Below are 17,888 nucleotides of genomic sequence, written 5' to 3' on the forward strand. Positions count from 1 at the left end.
TATCTCACTTTTTTCATATTCTCAGCAGCCTGTTTTACTCCCATAGCAACTATTTTAGAAGTGCAGTATATTAAATTAATCTGATTTCTACACAGAATCGTGTTATACCCTCCAATCCCTACCCCACCAAGAGTATTTATCTGTGTTTCTACCTGGGAGAAAACAAGAACAGCAATAAACACAGTTTCCAGAGAGTACACAATGGAGATCTTCAAGGGAACTGTAGTTCCAGCCCTCAGACTGTTTTGCTAACAGGATCTTATCACAAGGCCATCAGATTAGGTTATCACAAGGCTTTGATATATTCACATTAGATTATTACGTGACACTTAAGATCAGAGTTGCAGAAAGGCTTTTAAGATGTAGGGAGGGGCATTTTTAAAAAAAGACTAGGGGGCTGATGTTTTGTAAACAGTGCAAAGAGAATGTATAGAAAAATTCAGGACTACCCACTGAAGATAATCAGAAAATTGCAGGAGAATCAAGGTGAATAGAAAAGTAGGTATCCACAGTGCTGAATAACATCATCATCAATAACCTTTTATTAAGATCCAAATACCAGAACAAAATATGCTAACTTTTGAACCCTCCAGAACTACTAATCACATTGGATATCAAAAGGAGTAGAGCTCTCAGACCATGATCTTAAGGTCTCTTCAGCATCCTGTGTGGTTGCCAACTTCCACCTGAGGCCTGGTGATCTCCTGGAATTACAACTGATCTCCAGAGAACAGAGATCAGTTCCCCTGGAGAAAATGGCTGCTTCTGAGGCTGGACTCTATGGCATCACTTCCCTACTGAGTTCCCTCCCTTTCCCAAACTCCACCTTCCCCAGACTCTGCCCCCAAATCTCTACGAATTTCTCAGCTTGGTCAGCAAGCCTAGTTTTTCTGCATGTTATTGAACACTTCCCATAACAAATCTGTACTCTGAGCACAAGTGGATTGTTCTTTTTCAATGGTGTGATAACCTTTTTAAAATCCATCTATGTTGCTAGTAGTAACTTAACAAAACAGCCTGCTCTAATACAAGCTGTGCAGAAGAATGTTCAATAAAATGGCCAATGGATGCAATCTAATAAACAGGTAAAATAACTGTGGATTGATATAGATTATCTATTCCTCAAAGATAGTTCTTGGAATCATGGGCTAGTTTGAGAGGCCCAGCATAATATCTCCAGGTTATACTGGCGATTCTACAAACCTGGGCAGCAGTCCCACATCATTCCACAATGCAACCAAGCAAGAGCTATTCCAGACCTGAGGTCGTTGAATGTATACAAATGGCTTGCCACACAGTCCCCAAAATTATTTTCAAGTAACCTCTATCAGGCAATGAGTCATAAAAGCAGCCCTGGGAAAGTTCCAGAATTCCCTACTCCTCCACATGTATTTTTCACCATGAACACACAATATGTTCATTTGCTGCTTATTTGTTCATCTCGAGGCCAGGTTTCCATGCTATTTTTCTGGCAGAGCTCCTGTACCTTTCACAAACGACAAGCAATAACTTGTTCCAGTCATTGGTGTTGATAAATTCCAATCAGAGTTTCTCTGCTGTAAGAAAGATATACCTATTCAGCCATTGAACACCCTTCCTGCTATACAGCTGTAAAACAAAGCACATGAGTCCTGCCTGTTCTGAAAACCCAATTCATACTGAATTTGTATTAAAAGGAAACACCCATACTTGAGCGTCAAAGGCTCCCTTCGCATTCGCTGTTCTGCCTTCACTGCTGCTGGGAATTCAGGGGCATTAAAAACAGCGCTCCGGTTCGGATGCAAGGCTGGAGCAAAACTTCCGTGTGGATACAACCACAGAAAACCGTAACGCGGACAGAGACGTTAGGCTCAACGATTGGCCCACAGGGGAGACAGAAGCGTCGGGGAGGTAAGAGTACATCATTTCTAGATCAATCACATGTCTCAAGAGAGGCGCGGGTGATCTCAACGCAGGAAACCGCTTTAGCAGATAAGGAAACCCGAAAACGAAAATGAAATTGGTTGCAAACCTGCGCGTCAGTCAGTGCTGCACGTGATCGTGACCGTGCAGCGGGAGTCAAAGGCGAAGAGAAGTTTGCTGGAGCGTGAGGCGGGGGTTCAGGCGCCCGCGGAGAGGCCGGGGAGCAGGTAAATCTCTCGCCTTTTTATACTTGGAGCCCTTGCGGCGCTTTGTTTTTGTCAAAGAAAATGCACTGAGGACTTTTGAAGAAGCAAACAGGCACTGGGGGCTTGGCTCCCTTGGAAGCCTTGGCTCAGGGCTGCTCCGCTGGCTTGTTTTTGACTCTTCGTAACCTGAGAGGGTTTTCAACGCAATCACGTTACTGATGCCTCAGCAGTTCCTGTCTCCCTCCCTCGCCCTCCCATCCCACCATTGTTCGCCTAGGAGTTTTCACAACGCTGGAGCGAGAGAAGTTTGTTCTGGTTATTCGTTAAATGAATATTCTGCCTTCCTTCAGTTTGGATGGGCTCAACGATACAAAACACAGCTAGAAACAATTTAACGGCGGCGGACTTTGTACAACTGTCCAAAAAACGCACTACAGCAAACTGTTTCTCCGGCTGCGTCGTTAGCCTTTTGATGTACAGAGCGGTCTTTGCTTGTCTCCTGAAGGTTGTAGGTGGAGTGCAGGATTCACTGGCGACTTGAAAACACACAAGTTGTTGCGGAATGCGGGTTCACTCCTGAACTCTATTAACTTCAGGGCACAGAAGGAAACTTCAGTTCGCACTGCTTTGGAACGCGGAGAGGTCTGTCTTCCCTGCTTTTTCTTCATGGCTTTCCGATTTCACAATATTGTTGTTGATATACTTCCAGTGTCTGTGAGCTGATTTTTTTTTAAGTCTTATGTATTGCTGTTTGTAGAGGTTTTTTTTTTCTTTACTGTGGTGTTTATGAAGTTCTTTATCTTCATGCATTATGTAAAGAGGCAGTGTTTTGTGTGTGTGTTTGTGTATTGGGGGTCCTTTAGTTTAGTTTTTAATGAATGTGGTTTGTGTGTGCCTGAGTGTGCATGCACACATACTCTGGAGGTCTAGTTTTTTTTTTAAAGGGGGCAATTTATTTCAGAAAATAACACAGAGTGAATGTGTATAATTTAAATAGGGAAAACAAGAACCTATTTAATACTTCCCACCTATTTTTAGGCAATACTGCCTGTTAGAGAGTGTGTATAAAATGCTCTGTAATAAATAGGAAATACCTACTTTAAATCCAAAAGTTTTTTTCCAAACATTGTAACTTCTCAAAAAGAAAGGGAAACTGCTTTTTAAAAATATTTATAAATTTTGGTAAACCAATGCAAACTATTCAGTAATCAGTATGAACTCAGACTGCTTAGAATGGCAAGAATACAATAAGCATATATATATATAAACAGAGGAACCAGTAGTGGCTAAAACTTGGCAGCAATACATGGAGGAAAAAGCAGAATTAGCATCACGTGGAGAGGTAGAACAAAACCGACCACAGTTGTTTGTATTTTAGCACTGCAGAATATCTTTAGGATTAAATAAACTTCCCTGCATTTCCTGTGTGGCAAACTGGCTTCATCCTGAGTTCAGTGTAGAGGAAAGAATTGCACATTGCTACCATTAAGAAGGCCCTGCACCACTGGTGCTGCTGCTGAGAAGGCAGTATCCCCAGCCACTGGGAGCGGGGTGGTAACTGCACACAGAGCAGGGCTTTTCTCAAAGGCAAGACCTGTTCCTTTAACAGGCTTGCAGGTCTCCTAGTTAGAGTCCTCTTCCTTCAGGCTTTTTGGGAATTTGAGCTCCTTCCTAACGGCCCTGATCCTTCTTTGATCCTTGATCCTGAACCTGACATCTTGAAAACAAGAAGAATAACTGGGTCTGTCTTACATGGATAAGGCCCCATGTGTATTTTCTTTAGATTTCTCAAATGCTCCTTCACATTACCCAACTTTCCTCAGTTCTAACCACTACATCACATTGGCTGTATGTATAGTAAGAGTTATAATGTAAGATAATAATTAGACAATTATTCTTTTGTATACTGTAGCCATATATTCAGTGTTTTCAAGGATTATATGTGATTTAGTCCCAAATAAGCTGTAATGTCTGTGATGATAATTGAACAGTTCTGTGTTTTCAGTACTATAAAGTTTTAACTTGATTTCTACATCTGTTGCTAGACTTACTGTATGAGTGTGTCCAAACAGCATTTTCTCTTGGTTACTGCTCTTTTCAACATTTTTTCTACTTTTCAAAAATTAAAATACATGTGCTGAAGTAGCATAGGATGCAACAGTTTGTTTCGCTCTCTGCAGAACTGGTATATTTGCAGTTCTGCTTGTGGAAAATGAAGTTTCATGCCAAATAGGCTAACTAAATAATGGATTATGCATTTCATGTTGTTAAAGCAGGAAAAGGTGCAGGTTTAATAGTTGCACATATTTCACCCCCATCTCCTCAAATAAGCCACCCCCATGGCTTAAAAACCTCTGGAAAATTTACATAATTACTTGCTTAGAATATTTGCCATAATTTTTCTTACCATAGGGACCCAAAGTGGCTTCCAACAATAAATAATACTATCAAAATAAATAAGGTAGAAATAAAACAAGTGATAACCAGCTATATCTTGGGCCTGCCAGTTCTGAACCCAGTGGGCCAAGCCAGGGGCATGCGCCTCTGGCCACAGCTAAGCTTTATAACTGTAAACAAGGAAGAGCAGACAAAAGCATTGCTCAGACTTTACACTGACCCAATATAAGACCAAAGGTCCCCGTGAGAAACAATACAAGTAATAATCTATATAATTATTTTCTATTTAAAGTGCAAAGTGCTCATACATAAAGACCATGATTCTGACTTATGACTAGTCAGTAATGAATTTATGATTGTAACTGACATAATTAATTGTATTGTATTTATCAATGGTTGTAATTGTTAACTGTTTATGGTATACTAGGGCTATTATAGCCAATCACATTTTATGTATGAGCACTTTGCACTTTAAATAGAAAATAATTATATAGATTATTATATGTATTGTTTCTCACGGGGACCTTTGGTCTTATATTGGGTGGTTGCATACCCGTGGGAGCCCTCTTTGGTCGGTACAGACTTTACACCTGGCAGCAGTGTCCCTCTGAATCAACTTTCACCACTCGCTGATTACTGTGCAAAATGGTCTAGAGGAAATCATAGGCTTCAGTGGCCAGCCTGATGTTTGGGGGGCCCATAAGTCAAATACGTTAGCAGCCTCTCCCCTGTGCCTGCTCCTCAGAGACAGACTGCCTCTGAGCAGATAGCTTCTTTTTCAATGTGAAGGCTAGTCGTAGCCATTGATAGAGCCGTGCTCCCAGGAGTCTGTCTAATCCCCTTTCACAGCCATTTAGGTTTTAACAATTCTTCACCTCTTGGCCTGTGTTTTCCATCCACGAAAATCCAGTTGGAAGTCACTGCATTAGCACGACAGTGCAATATCCAACAGTAAGAAGATATAGCCTGTCAGCTCAGGGTGTGTAACTTGTTTTTCATCAGCATTGTGTATATGTTTGCATGATCTTACTTGGAACTTGTTTATTACAGAAAGTTATCTGGCTGAGGTAGGTGTAATATTATAAGATACTTACTCACCTATAGAAACATTACTTTCTTGGAAGCCTGTAGTATCATACTACTTCATTTATTGTGTTTTGACTTGCACTATAGAATGACTGACTTTCTCTTCCATAGTGAAACTTGATTTTTATGTTCTTTCCCCCACTCCAATCAGGTATTGTCAGCCTGAAGTTAAGGCCAAGAAAGCATGGTGAAGCAGATGCACTAAAAAGAAAGTGGACAATCACATTGAAACCTTGGAATTACAGCAAAATAAGCTTCCATTAAAGGTACAAATTTATCAGTCTAAATGCTCTTTTTAACAGCTTGTGTCCTCTGTGGTGGGTTAACTAAATGAAATGGCAGAGGCATGAGGAGATACTTATTTAACACTTAACACTTAAGAACTTAACACAGCAGGGATAAAGCTTCTGTGCCCTCTCTTTACTTAGTAAGGTTGATTTATGTTTTGTGGGGGGTTTTTTACATAGGGGAGTATTCCAAAATTTGAACCTCCCATGGTCTCCCTCCTGCAATCTGAAGTGGTGCAGTCCATTCTTCTGTCTTATTCCCATTTTTTCACCTGCATGTATAAAGCAGACTGAAGTACCTTATGTTTGTTGTAACAGAAAGTAAAAGAACCCTTGTAGAACACTATAAATAGTTTCCTTCCTGATAGGATAACATTACAGGAAATGTGACTTAGCAGTTAAGAGCTTTCCAAATAGAAATTTTCATAGGATTCACATATTTAACGCTTAAGAGAGGGCTTCTATTTGTTGGTAATTGCATCTCCACTCCTCTTCCATTCAAACAGTAATAATTTTGTTGCTGGGAAAATGGGATATTTCCCTCTGCTGTTCCATCCCTTGTGGTTAATATGGATTTATGGAATGCAGTTGCATGAGTATTTGATCCTGGCTCTGACATTAATAGTGGGAAGCTAACTCTCCCCTCCTGCTGGTCTCACTATTTTTTGTCAATTTTTTTTAAAAAATTGCAAACAAGTCCCGCCCCCCCCCCCACCACTGTCACTTCAATGGATGAGCACACTCTCCACAGCAACAATATTTATTTTTATTGCTGGCCCTCTCTAGCGCAGTGCACCCCCTCTGCTCTGAGCTGAACACCCGTTCCCACAGTCGCTCTAAGCAAGGCTGTCCAAGAATAGTTATGAACGGAACCTCTTTGCTGCATACTGTAAACTTGATTCAGGCTCTGTTTGGGGCTATACTTGAAACTGATCTTCTTTTTCTCCTAGTAGGTGAATTCCAGATAAAAATGCAGCTTGGATTTCAAAGTGCCATCTCTAAGCCCAACATAGGACTATGGTGGGAGAGATACTTTCCATGTCTGTTTTACCTAAGTAACCTCTCTCTGGCAACCGGTTACATTATTTTGCTGTTTTATGCTCTCATCTGGGAAACTGGGAATATTGTCAGCCTTCCAACCAAGAAAATTGGCTTCTACAACTTCTGCCTGTGGAACGAGGAAGCAGAAAAACTAGATTGCCTCTTGTCTGAGGACTTAGAAAAGATGGGCATCAACAAAGTTGCACTGATGTTGTCCAGGATTTGTGTCTATTGCACACCAGTGTTGTGCCTCTATGTTACCACTACCATCTTGCAGGCCATGTGCTTGAAAGACAGAGATGGGTGGAAACTCACCTGTACTCTCTTGGCTGTTTGTGTTCTGACCTTGCCCGCTGGTCTCAGCTTATTTCTCTTCCAGACTCAGAGGTGGATTCAGATCTCTGAACTTGGGAAGGTTTTTGCAGCCTTACTTGGGGCTCATGCCTTGCTCTTACTCCACATAGTCCTTGCTGGTATGTACTTGGCAAAGTTCAAAGATGCACTTCTCCCAAGCAATTTTTTCCTTGTAAAGAGCATCCCATGAGTATGTTTAAGTTCCAGATTCATATATTAGTGTAAGGCAATACATGTTAAAAGGGCCTTCTGAGCAACAACTGCACATCAGTCTATGTTCTACTGAGGCAGATCAAATGTTGTATTGCTCTGGCATATGTGATTCTGCAAGATAATTACTTTGAGATTCGGCTTTTCTAAAGCAGCTGCTATGAAGCCAAGCCAACACGCACTCCTCAGTGGGAAACAGCCATCCGCAAAGACTGCCAATTTAAAAATTACATGAGTGTTAATTGTTTCCTTCAGCCTCCCCCCACAGCTGGCTTTTGGGGAAAGAAGCCTGCCTTATAAATGGCAGGGAAGGAAAAAAACTGGGTCACAGTTGAAGCATGCACTCAACTGGCAGATGCTTCTGTCTGGCATACCAAATCCTGGGCAGGATAAGCAGGTGCATCCCACAGGTTGCCCTTCTGTGTCCCAGATGAGCTGAATGTGAGGGATTGCAATTTTATAGGAGAATGTATGTCTTACTCTAGCATATTACTTTTATAGCTGCTGTTCAGGGACAGAAAGATTGCATGAGTTGTACCAAAATAATAGGAGAAATACACCCTCTCAAGAGAGAGACCCTCCTTTCAGAAAAGAATATTAGCACATTCTTTAGCAATAAGCAGCAGTTAACTGTTTCGGTATTTTCTTGGAAGTATTCAAGCCTGCCTTGGTGTATAATCTTGCAATGGCTGCTCTTTGAAAAATCACCAAACGATGACAAGCTTTTTTACAGGGGCCCACAAAAGTCCACTATTACTTGAGATCGCTAACTCACATACACACACTCCTTAGGCTTACTCTTCTCTTGTTTGTGATGGCGTGAGAGGAAGGCAGGAGCTGTCTTTGGCTGCTAGGAAGAGACTGCTGCTGTCTCTCTCATCCTAAAGAAAGCTGTGGTGAGAGAATTTCTGTCTAGCTGGGCAGACTTGTGGGTTCCTTTTCTGTTACAAATCTACTAACATCACACAGTTTGTTTAAAAAGGATATAGGTTAACTATAGGTTAAGCAGGACAGTGTTCAAGTACTTTCATAATTAACAAGTAATTGCCATAATTCATACTGTTTAAGTTGATATTGTTGTGGTGCTGTTCTTTGATGTTTAAACAACAACGCTCCAGTGAACCGAAGACAGGTACATTGGCTTGACTGTAACTCACAATTAGTTGGGGTGCCTCTTCAACATTTTAAAGGAGAAAAAGGCTGATGATATCTATCTATTCCTACCACATAGTAAATGGAATTCGGGACTAGGAAAAGAGCCCACATTATGGCAGGCAAAAGACTCCACTGCAGGCCCAAAAAGATGTTCAAGAAATAGACTGACCAGATATGCAAACATGAAAAGGACCATTCTCTCTGGTACCCAGTTAGGAACCCGTCTTCCTTTTTAACTAGTTGTTAAGGCTTCTCTTTAAACATTTTTAGGTCTGTTCCAAGCATACAGATGATTTTGATGTGATAACTCTTAATACTAGCACGTTGATTTATCTGTATGCTGTTGAGTAGTCATTACTACAGAAACAAAATTTTTGTTCCCTTGGTTCTTGGTAACAATTTGAAACAAAGCAAACTCTTTCATCTTTAGAAATAGTAATGCTACATTTAAAAAAACTGTTTCAGTATAAGTCATCTGGTCACATTTTCACCAATTTCGGCTGATACAAAACAACCTTACGTTCTTCCAACAAAAATGTTCAAATAAAAGTCTTGTTCATCATTACTTGATGTGTCTGGCTTTTTAGAACTAATGTAGCATTTTTAGGCGGCATGATGGTTTTGAGGTGCATAGGTCAGTCATTCCATGCCAAATAAACAAAATTTAGCACACCAGAGCTGTATCATAGTCAAGGATTTCTGTTGAAATTGGGCACTTACTTTATACGTTGAAACGTATATACATCCAAAATGATAAAAACCTCACTAGTGATGATAGGGCTATAATTCCTCCAAATACCATTCAAGCCCACGTTTCCCATGAGACGTGTGCTTGTTACTGCTGCCATGGAATGAGATGCAGTCTACCGCCAACAGGCATTAAGGCCTGATTTTAAGCTCAAAACCTTCAACTGTAGAATTCAGTGTGCCAAAGTTAGCAGGGCTGCAGCAGTAATTGGTGAGCAAGAATTTTCCACACCCATTATGTCTTGTGTACAAGTAAGATTTCAACCAAACTGACTGTACGTGATTGAAATGCTGTTGATTAGGCACTGACATGCCTCTCAACACTGTCACTGGTATTTGCAGTTCACCTGGTCCAAGTACAGTATTGTCAAGACCCCTTTGGCTGGATATATAGAACCACCATCATAAAAACACTTAACTGCCTCAACATGTATAAAAACATGTTTACTTTTTGTTACATATATCACTGTAATTAATTTTTAAATAATACTTTATGTAAACATTAAAGAACATAAAATTACCTTTAATAACAGGTGTTAGTGGTGGCTCACAGCTGCAATTAAAAGGCTGTCAGCCATGGACCCTTGCAGCACTTGGGCTGGCAACATTTCCTATTCTTGAGTAAAGATCAACAACAACAAAAATTACACCGCAGCGCAAACCACTTGCTCCTCTACAGCAGAATAAAATTAGGTTGCCAGACTACATGAGAAACTATCCTTTTAAACTAATTAACAAGCTGGGGAGAAATTCATCTCTGCAACAGGAAGAAAGCTACAGTTGTTGAAGTTCCTTCTACTTCAGAGCCCTTCTAGGAACAGACTGCTTTCTAGGCTGGGATCTGGCATTCCTAGAACGAAGGAAGGAGGACCAAGTAAAAAGAGTAGGGCTATGAGCAGGACAGGCAGGCGATGGGGCAAGAGGAGCCTCTAGAAGCTCGAATAGATGCCATCCATCCACTGGATTAAAGAGCTTGTAGATCAACATGCTGAGTGCTTGGCTCCAGCACAGCCGCTAGCTTGAAGCAGGGCAGCCTGAGATGGAGATGGATAAGAAGCCAGACTGCATGTAGGAAACATTCGCTATCATTCCTCTTTGGTAATTCAGTTCAGTTACTAAAATGCAAATGAACAATAGTCACTTTCAAAGAACCTATGACAGTACTTGTGTACTTCCCCTCTGCTGTCACCACGAAGTTGCCCTCATGTCACAAAGCATCCTTAATTGCCAGAATGTAGAGAAATGTATTCAGCTTGGAAGTTAAGAAAAGAAGATCTCCCTGACATATTTTAAAGCATCATCATCTTCTGATTTAGTCTTCTCACTGCAGGCTGAAGCCTCCCGTTTGTCTGGAGCCTTGGGGCTTGTTGCAGGGCTCCTGCTTCCTGTGCTGTCACATCTACTCACTGAATTCCTCAGAGGGTCTGCCACTACTTGCAGAGGGTCCTGGGCTTCATCTTCCGATGATGCGCTCTCCACTTCTCTGTCCTTGCATTTCTAGTAAAGTAAACACACATGTATATGATTCTGCAGGTGAAGAGCAACCCTTAGAGCGCCATAGTTCTCCCACATTAAGTAAGGAGTAACGGCATTGTGCCTTTGCTCCGTCCTGCCAGGGAAAAGTAGGAGACAAATGCACAATGTAAACAGTCAAGACAGCGATATCCACCATACTGGTTCCCATTTATAAAATTACGAGTGATTCTCTGTGGCTTGGAAAATACATTGTAGCCTCATCTTTGACTACAGAGAGGTGGAACAGCAAAAAACTATCACCAGAGCTGTCCTTTTTCTCCGTTTTCAGAGAGCAACATCTCAGACAAGCGGTGCCCACCGCAATCAGATAATGGGAAAGGGCAAGTAGCCAAGAGCCTCCCTAGAATGATGAAAGCTGCTTTGCATCTCCACTGGGGAAGAGGGTTAAAATGAAATAAACAGATGCTCACCTCAGCCAGAATGCAAAGAGCTGCATCTACCAGTTCTGCTTCATTCATACAATAGACAGTCTCCGTCCTACAGAGAAAAATCATAATGTGAAGTCCGAAGGATACAGTAAGTAAAATTTCGCTGCTGCAGACAGAAAAAAGCATGTGGGAGAATTTCCAAGATTATCTCTTTTTATCCTTCATAATCAGATACAATCACTATAACTAGTGTTTGGAAAGAAGGTCAAGAATTGCCAAAAACATACTTGTTCATTATTTTTAATGCTCTCCAACTTAACTAGGTCTCAGTTCCTGTCTCCTTTTATTTTTCCATTCTCTGCTGCACTGAAGCCTTTTGCACAACATGAATACGTTTTCAACAATTTTTCCTGGCCCTACAATTGTAAAAAAAACCATTTTGCACATGAACCTGATTTCACCTTCAAATGGTCCTCAATCTGTTTTCCATAGATAGTTCACAACTATACATCAGGTCTGTGACGAGAAAAGAAGGAAACGTAATTTCCACTGTGTCTATTAGAAAAAGTGAAGGCACAGAAAAGTTTGGAACTAGCAACAGAAGACCAACATTATCATCATTATTCAGGTATTTTAAGACAGGAACTGGTGGACCTTAATTGGAACTGGTGAATTTATTTCAAAATTAATGAAAACGTAGGAAGAAATCTAATTAGGCTCTTAGTGGTCAAGATGAGATCGACTGTGCTATCCTAGGAAGAATTATATCCTTCTAAATCCATCAAAGTCAATGGGCTTTGTAATTTCTTAGGGCTGCACTGAAAGTCGTTAACATTTCCATGAATGACAAGCACTGACCCACAATCCACCACTACATTCTAAAGAGCACCCAACCGCTACTCTAGCTGATACCTCTTCTCTCCTAGTTTGGTTTAGGGCCTTTTTTGCATGTGTGATTTTTGCTGCGTTTGACTCCATACCTCTTCAGGTTTTCTTCCAAATTCCAGACAACTGACCCCCCCCCCCCTTCAGATTTCAATGTAGTGTTTCAAGGGTTCTCTTCTGAGTTTTCTGCCTGCGCTTTTTCTGCGCAGAGAGAAAATTTGGAAGAGAACTCTTGAAACACTACATTGAAATCCAAAGGGGGACTTAATCATCTGGAATTTGGAAGAAAACCCAAAGAGGTTTGGAGTCCAACGCGGCAAAAATCACCTGTGCAAAAATGGCCTAGTACTATCATTGCCAGTGGGATGGGTGCAGTCATTTGGCACCTTTGCTGCAAGTAAGGAAGTACTCACTATTAAGGATTGAAGTAACCATTGAAAGGCTGCCTTTGTTCGGGGTACTTACTATTCCATCCAATGTTTTTTTCCACAGGTACTATATCACTTCCATTCATCTGAAAAGCCACCATTCAAAGAACAGCACAGCAAGTGGCAGCTGCCCTAATGCAAAAGTTAATTTACAAATTGTGGTCATTTTAATCCTGGAAAAGTTAAACAAATGCTCACAATTCCCTCTGCTTCGCTACAATACTAACTTTTGCTGGGAACTTTCAAGCTTCTGTGAAGGCTGTGGGGCCCAACAATTCACTTGAACCTCTCTTACCTTGTCCAAACTTTTTTTCTTCTCTTTGTCCTCCCTTCTGCCAGCTTTCGTGCAGGCACAGCAATTTTCTCCATCATCCATACTGGGAGGATCCGCTTCTTTGCTACTTTAGAAGTTCCCATCTCTTAATCAAGACGAAACAAAAAAGGGGGAAACTTCAGAGAGTTCCCCTTCACAGTTCTATGTGCAGCCATGCTTATTAGGGCACAGCAGGGAACAGAGATTGGTTACCTCTTTACAGACTCTGAATTCCCTTCCATGTACACAATCAGAGTGGAGCTGGAAAAGAATTTTCTCTCTCTGAAACTACATGTACTGCTAGATTATGGATTCTAATTCCTGTTTCAATGCAGAGTAGCAATGATTACAAATCAACAAGAAAGGGGCAAATTTGTATAAGGAGCACTTTATTGGGGAGGATGACTACAGTGTTATGGACAGAGGCTGTGTTTTCACAACAGAAACGGAGGATAGGCAGGAGACAGCTTCCCTTCCCAAAAAAGTTTTTAACCATGTCGTTTGTTGTTTAGATCCAGAGGACTTAGCCGTGTTAGTCTGTAGCAGCAAAATAGTAAAGAGTCCAGTAGCACCTTTAAGACTAACCAACTTGATTGTAGCATAAGCTTTCGAGAACCATAGCTCTCTTCATCATATGCTGGACACCACTGTACAGCTATATAATGGGCAGATAAATACCACCTTATACCGGAAACCCACTGACCGATACTCATATCTACATGCCTCCAGCTACCACCCAAAACATACCACTCTGTCAATTGTCTACAGTCAAGCCTTACATTACAATCATATCTGCTTCAATGCTCTTGATCAGGACTCTCAAGAGATTTACAACAAGCATTTGGGGGGGGCTACAGTATCCACCAAATGAGGAGAGGAAACAAATCAACAGGGCCAGACTAGTACCCAGAAACAGCCTGCTCCAGAACAAACCAAAAGGAACTAACAACAGAACACCGCTGGTTATCACCTATAGTTCCCAGCTCAAACCTATCCAACGTATCATCAGTGATCTACAGCCCATCCTGGAAAATGATGCCTCTCTCTCACAAGCCCTGGGTGGAAGACCTCTCCTTGTCTACAGACAGCCCCCCCAACTTTAAACAACTTCTCACCAACAACCATGAACCAGCTAACAGATTCACCCACACAGGTATCAGACCTTGAAACAGCCCCAGATGCCAACTCTGCCCACATATCTACCCAGAAAATACGATTATAGGACCCAATGGCATCAACTACACAATCTCTGGCTCTTACAGCTGCTCATCCTCCAATGTGATATATGTCCTCATGTGCCAACAATGCCCATCTGCTCTGTACATAGGACAAACCAGCCAACCCCTGTGCAAAAGAATAAATGGACACAAATCTGACATTAAAAATGGCAACATCCAGAAATCAGTGGGAGAACAATCTACCAGGACATTCCATCAAGGGCTTAAAGGTCACCACAGTCCAACAGCAAAAGTTCAAAACCAAAATCCAGCAGGAAGCTGCTGAATGGGAATTCGTATGTAAATTTGACTCAGTCAGATTTGGATTGAATAGAGACTATGAATGGTTCTCTCATTACCAGAAGTAACTACCTTCAGGCATTCCATTCAGATTCTGCTATGGAGGGGAGAGGTCACACCCAGCCTGGATTGTGCACTCCACCTCTTTCATGACTTTTTGTAACTGATTAACATCTATATGACCCTCACTCCCTGCACCCTCTCCCCCCTCCCCTCACCACCTACGTATCTCTGGCCAGTTTCTTCATACCCTCCATGCATCTGACAAAGAGAGCTATGGTTCTCGAAAGCTTATGCTACAATAAAGTTGGTTAGTCTTAAAGGTGCTATTGGATTCTTTAGTAGTTTGTTGTCTACTGCCTGAGTACAGGCCACAATGTTTTTAAAGCGCTATAATGAAACTGACAGCCTAAGTTATGTTCTTGCTCTTTTAAGAACTAGGAGGAAGAAATTCAACCACCACTCAGCATTGCATCTCTACCTGCTGGTCCAGAGGCACTGAAACACACAGGAGACCTCCGAGGGAGGGCATGAACCCTAACAAAAATAAACTTTTGTCTTGTTACGTCTACTGTTCGAGACCTCCTGCTTGTACAGCTTCCTGCGGGCAACATCAAATGGACTTTTTAGGCTGCTCCAAAACCATCGCTATACCCAGGAGCGACCTGCTCATGCACCCTTGTCACCCTTAAAGACCAACTAGATTTCCAGGCTTCGACTCTCGAAAGTTCATACCCTGAAAATCTAGATCAAGATGGGTAGCCGTGCATCTGAAGAAGTGAGCTGTGGCTCACGAAAGCTCATACCCTACCACAAATTTTGTTACTCTTACAGGTGCTACTGGACACTTGGTCTTATTTCCTGAAAATTTAGTGGGTCTCTAAGGTGCTACTGGACCCGAATCTTGCTCTTCTACTGCACACAAACACAGCCACCCACCTGAAACTACTTTTCCAACAAGGCACTTCGCAACATAAACCTTAAGACGGATCCTCACTTACTTGGTTTGTAAATCAAGGGCTTTGGCAGCGCTCCCTTCTTCCTTTGCAGGGGGCTCCCAACTAGGGCGCCAGGCCGGCCTCCCGCCTTCAAACCCCCACCACTGATAAGGAGAAACTAAACTTCAGCCCCCGCTATGCATCGCCAGGCTCCGAGCGGTGCACAGAAAACAGCGCCAGATCCTCCAGGCCCGAGGAAAAGCCCCGCCCTGCAGGCTAGCAGCACCTCCCTCCGCGCAACGTAGACAGCCGGCTCCACCTCGCCCTTTCTCCATTGGCTGGCGGGCCGCGAAGCAGCTGGACCAATAGAGAAGCATCTCTAGCGTTCCCCTCCTCCCCGCCCTCTGTCACCGACTAGCTCTGCAGCCGCCAATGAAGCGTCGGAGACAATGAACGGGTCGTGTAAGCTCTCCTCGCATGGGGAACGGCGGATCGCAAAGGCTGCATCTTCCCAGGAACAACAAAAATGTAGAAATTCCGGTGCAGCGGCCTTCTTAGTCTGGTTGAAGCAAAAATTAAACAGGAATGCAGTAGCACCTTAAAGATGGCAAAATTTATTCCGGCATAAGGTCAGAAGACAAAAGCCATTTTATACGCAGCTAAACTGATAATGTTCTATGCAAGCTTCCGAGTTTCCAGGCACTCGTCATCTGGCTGTTAGTTAAAAAGCGAAAAAGGGAAGGGAAGACATTCTTGCCAGGCTTATCTGCCCAGATCTTGTCTGGAAAGGCAAGGAGGCTCAGGAAGCAGGAACTGTCAAAGTTGCACCCTTGCTTGCTATTCATTTAGTTTATCCTCCAGGGTGGCATATATCACTCTTCCTTTCTCCATTTTATCTTTACAACCCTGTGTAGTAGGTTACCTTGAAAGTGTGTGTGACTGGCCCAAGGTCACCCAGTAAACTTCATGGCAGAATGGGGATTTGAACCTGGGCCTCAGAGAGCCTAATCTGACTCTAACCCCAAGCACTGAGCATGGATAGTGTCCAGTTAAGCCTTGCTATGCTGGGAACAAGCAGCCAAAAGAAAGAACTGAAAGGAGAAAAGCAGTTAGTTGATCAAGCCATACAGAACACACAGGTCCCTCCAAAAGGCCAAGAACAAAGGGGTAAAAATGAGAAGCCTTTCTAGTAATGTACTGGGTATTCATTTTAGCTGATGGCTGCAAGTGCATTGAGGCTCAGCCTGATCTGGTCAGATCTCAGAAGCTAAACAGGGCCAGCCTTGGTTAGTAATTGGATGGGAGACCTCCAAGGAAGATCAGGCCTGCAGAGGCAGGCAGTGGCAAGCCACCTCTGTGAGTCTCTTGCCATGAAAGCCCCCGTCAGCTATGACTTGAAGGCACTCTCTACCACCACCGGGTATTCATTTTAGCTGATGGCTGCAAGTGCATTGAGGCTCTGCTATAATAATATTCTCTACTCTTCCCAGGATCTTTTGCACTGAGTCAAAACATCCCTATTATCATCTAAATCCCAGTATTTCCAAAATAGCATGCCCCCCCCAAGATAAGTAGCCATGTTAGTCTATATCAAAATTCCAAAAGTAAAAGTAACGTGTCACCCATTTTTACAAGGACCAAATATCACAAAACTGTGCAAGACTTTGAGATCCACAGAACTATTCATCAAGCTGGATGGAGGTTCGGTACAAAAGAAAATAGGTGTGCGTGTGCGGGTGGGGGGGGTGACACACTAGATCAAATCACAGTGGAATCATCACTGTGCCGTTGTTAGAGCTTCATCCTGTGCATGCTGCCACCACACTGGTGAGTGACTTACTCATGTTCATGTCACTGTATTTGCACCTACCCAAATGTAGAATCTGAATGCAGAAGTCAATACTGAAGCAACAACTACTGTTACAGGGAATGAGTACTTTATGTTTTTGTTTTATTCTAATGTTGTAGCTGCCAGCTGTTTAGGTGTTTGTTATGTGGAATAAAATTATAAGCTACCTCAGGCACATTAAAATGGAGAATGCAAATCCACACTTTTCAATTAATAATGTTAACCTTGCTAGTTGCTGTTGATAACAAAATACTGGACGAGACAGATCTTTAGCCTAATGCAGCCTTAGTCATTGCATGCAGAGGATAAAAAGCACGGATCTAGTCCATACAAGATTTCCCAACCTCCTTAAATGACTTCAAAATCCAGGTGTGCTTCATGTTGACATCAGTTCCCTCTACTGGGCATTTTGCTATATTGCAGCAGATTTATAAACTGAAAATCTTACCATTGCAAAGGGTTGCCTTGTTTGTTTCTGGACTTAACTACAGAAACTAAGTGAGTCAATCAATCACAGCAGTACTGCAAGCATACCTTCAAAATTGTATTCTTATATAAAATGGATTTAGGCTGTTCCTGCATGGGGTAGCAGGGCTCGACTAGATGATCTGTAAGACCCCTTCCAATGATGTTGAGACAACAGCTGTCTGAACTATTGACTGGGAAGAC

The 17,888-nt window shown here is 42.2% G+C and overlaps 2 protein-coding genes across 3 annotated transcripts; one reads left to right on the forward strand and one right to left on the reverse strand.

The window, feature by feature from the left end:
• The first annotated feature begins 2,046 nt into the window (after window positions 1-2,046).
• TMEM140 (transmembrane protein 140) lies at window positions 2,047-9,200 on the forward strand. 2 transcript variants are annotated; one of them, XM_054989224.1, is made up of 4 exons: window positions 2,053-2,129; window positions 2,614-2,750; window positions 5,743-5,857; window positions 6,829-9,200. In XM_054989224.1, exon 4 carries the CDS (start codon window positions 6,849-6,851, stop codon window positions 7,461-7,463), a length of 615 nt encoding a protein of 204 aa, XP_054845199.1. In that variant the 5' UTR covers window positions 2,053-2,129; window positions 2,614-2,750; window positions 5,743-5,857; window positions 6,829-6,848; the 3' UTR covers window positions 7,464-9,200. The 2 variants fall into 2 exon arrangements, with proteins under 2 accessions (XP_054845200.1, XP_054845199.1); XM_054989225.1 differs by lacking the exon at window positions 2,614-2,750 and having other exon boundaries at window positions 2,047-2,129.
• Window positions 9,201-9,815: 615 nt separating this feature from the next.
• CYREN (cell cycle regulator of NHEJ) lies at window positions 9,816-15,628 on the reverse strand. The gene is made up of 4 exons (XM_054988975.1): window positions 15,434-15,628; window positions 12,898-13,021; window positions 11,332-11,398; window positions 9,816-10,882 (listed from the first exon to the last, which is right to left on the reverse strand). The coding sequence occupies exons 2-4, from the start codon at window positions 13,017-13,019 to the stop codon at window positions 10,646-10,648; spliced, it is 426 nt and encodes a 141-aa protein (XP_054844950.1). The 5' UTR covers window positions 13,020-13,021; window positions 15,434-15,628; the 3' UTR covers window positions 9,816-10,645.
• Window positions 15,629-17,888: the final 2,260 nt, after the last annotated feature.

This window comes from Eublepharis macularius, chromosome 9 (genome assembly GCF_028583425.1).
Source record: "Eublepharis macularius isolate TG4126 chromosome 9, MPM_Emac_v1.0, whole genome shotgun sequence".
NCBI lineage: Eukaryota > Metazoa > Chordata > Lepidosauria > Squamata > Eublepharidae > Eublepharis > Eublepharis macularius.

What these genes read in the sequence shown, in the direction of transcription:
- CYREN (XM_054988975.1), bottom strand. Translation starts at nt 13,019, where the DNA reads ATGGGAACTTCTAAAGTAGCAAAGAAGCGGATCCTCCCAGTATGGATG. An exon ending in AGAAAAAAAGTTTGGACAAG is followed by an intron (nt 11,399 to 12,897) that starts GTAAGAGAGGTT and finishes TTTTCTCTGTAG; the next exon opens with GACGGAGACTGTCTATTGTA. An exon ending in CTCTTTGCATTCTGGCTGAG is followed by an intron (nt 10,883 to 11,331) that starts GTGAGCATCTGT and finishes TTACTTTACTAG; the next exon opens with AAATGCAAGGACAGAGAAGT.
- TMEM140 (XM_054989225.1), top strand. Translation starts at nt 6,849, where the DNA reads ATGCAGCTTGGATTTCAAAGTGCCATCTCTAAGCCCAACATAGGACTA.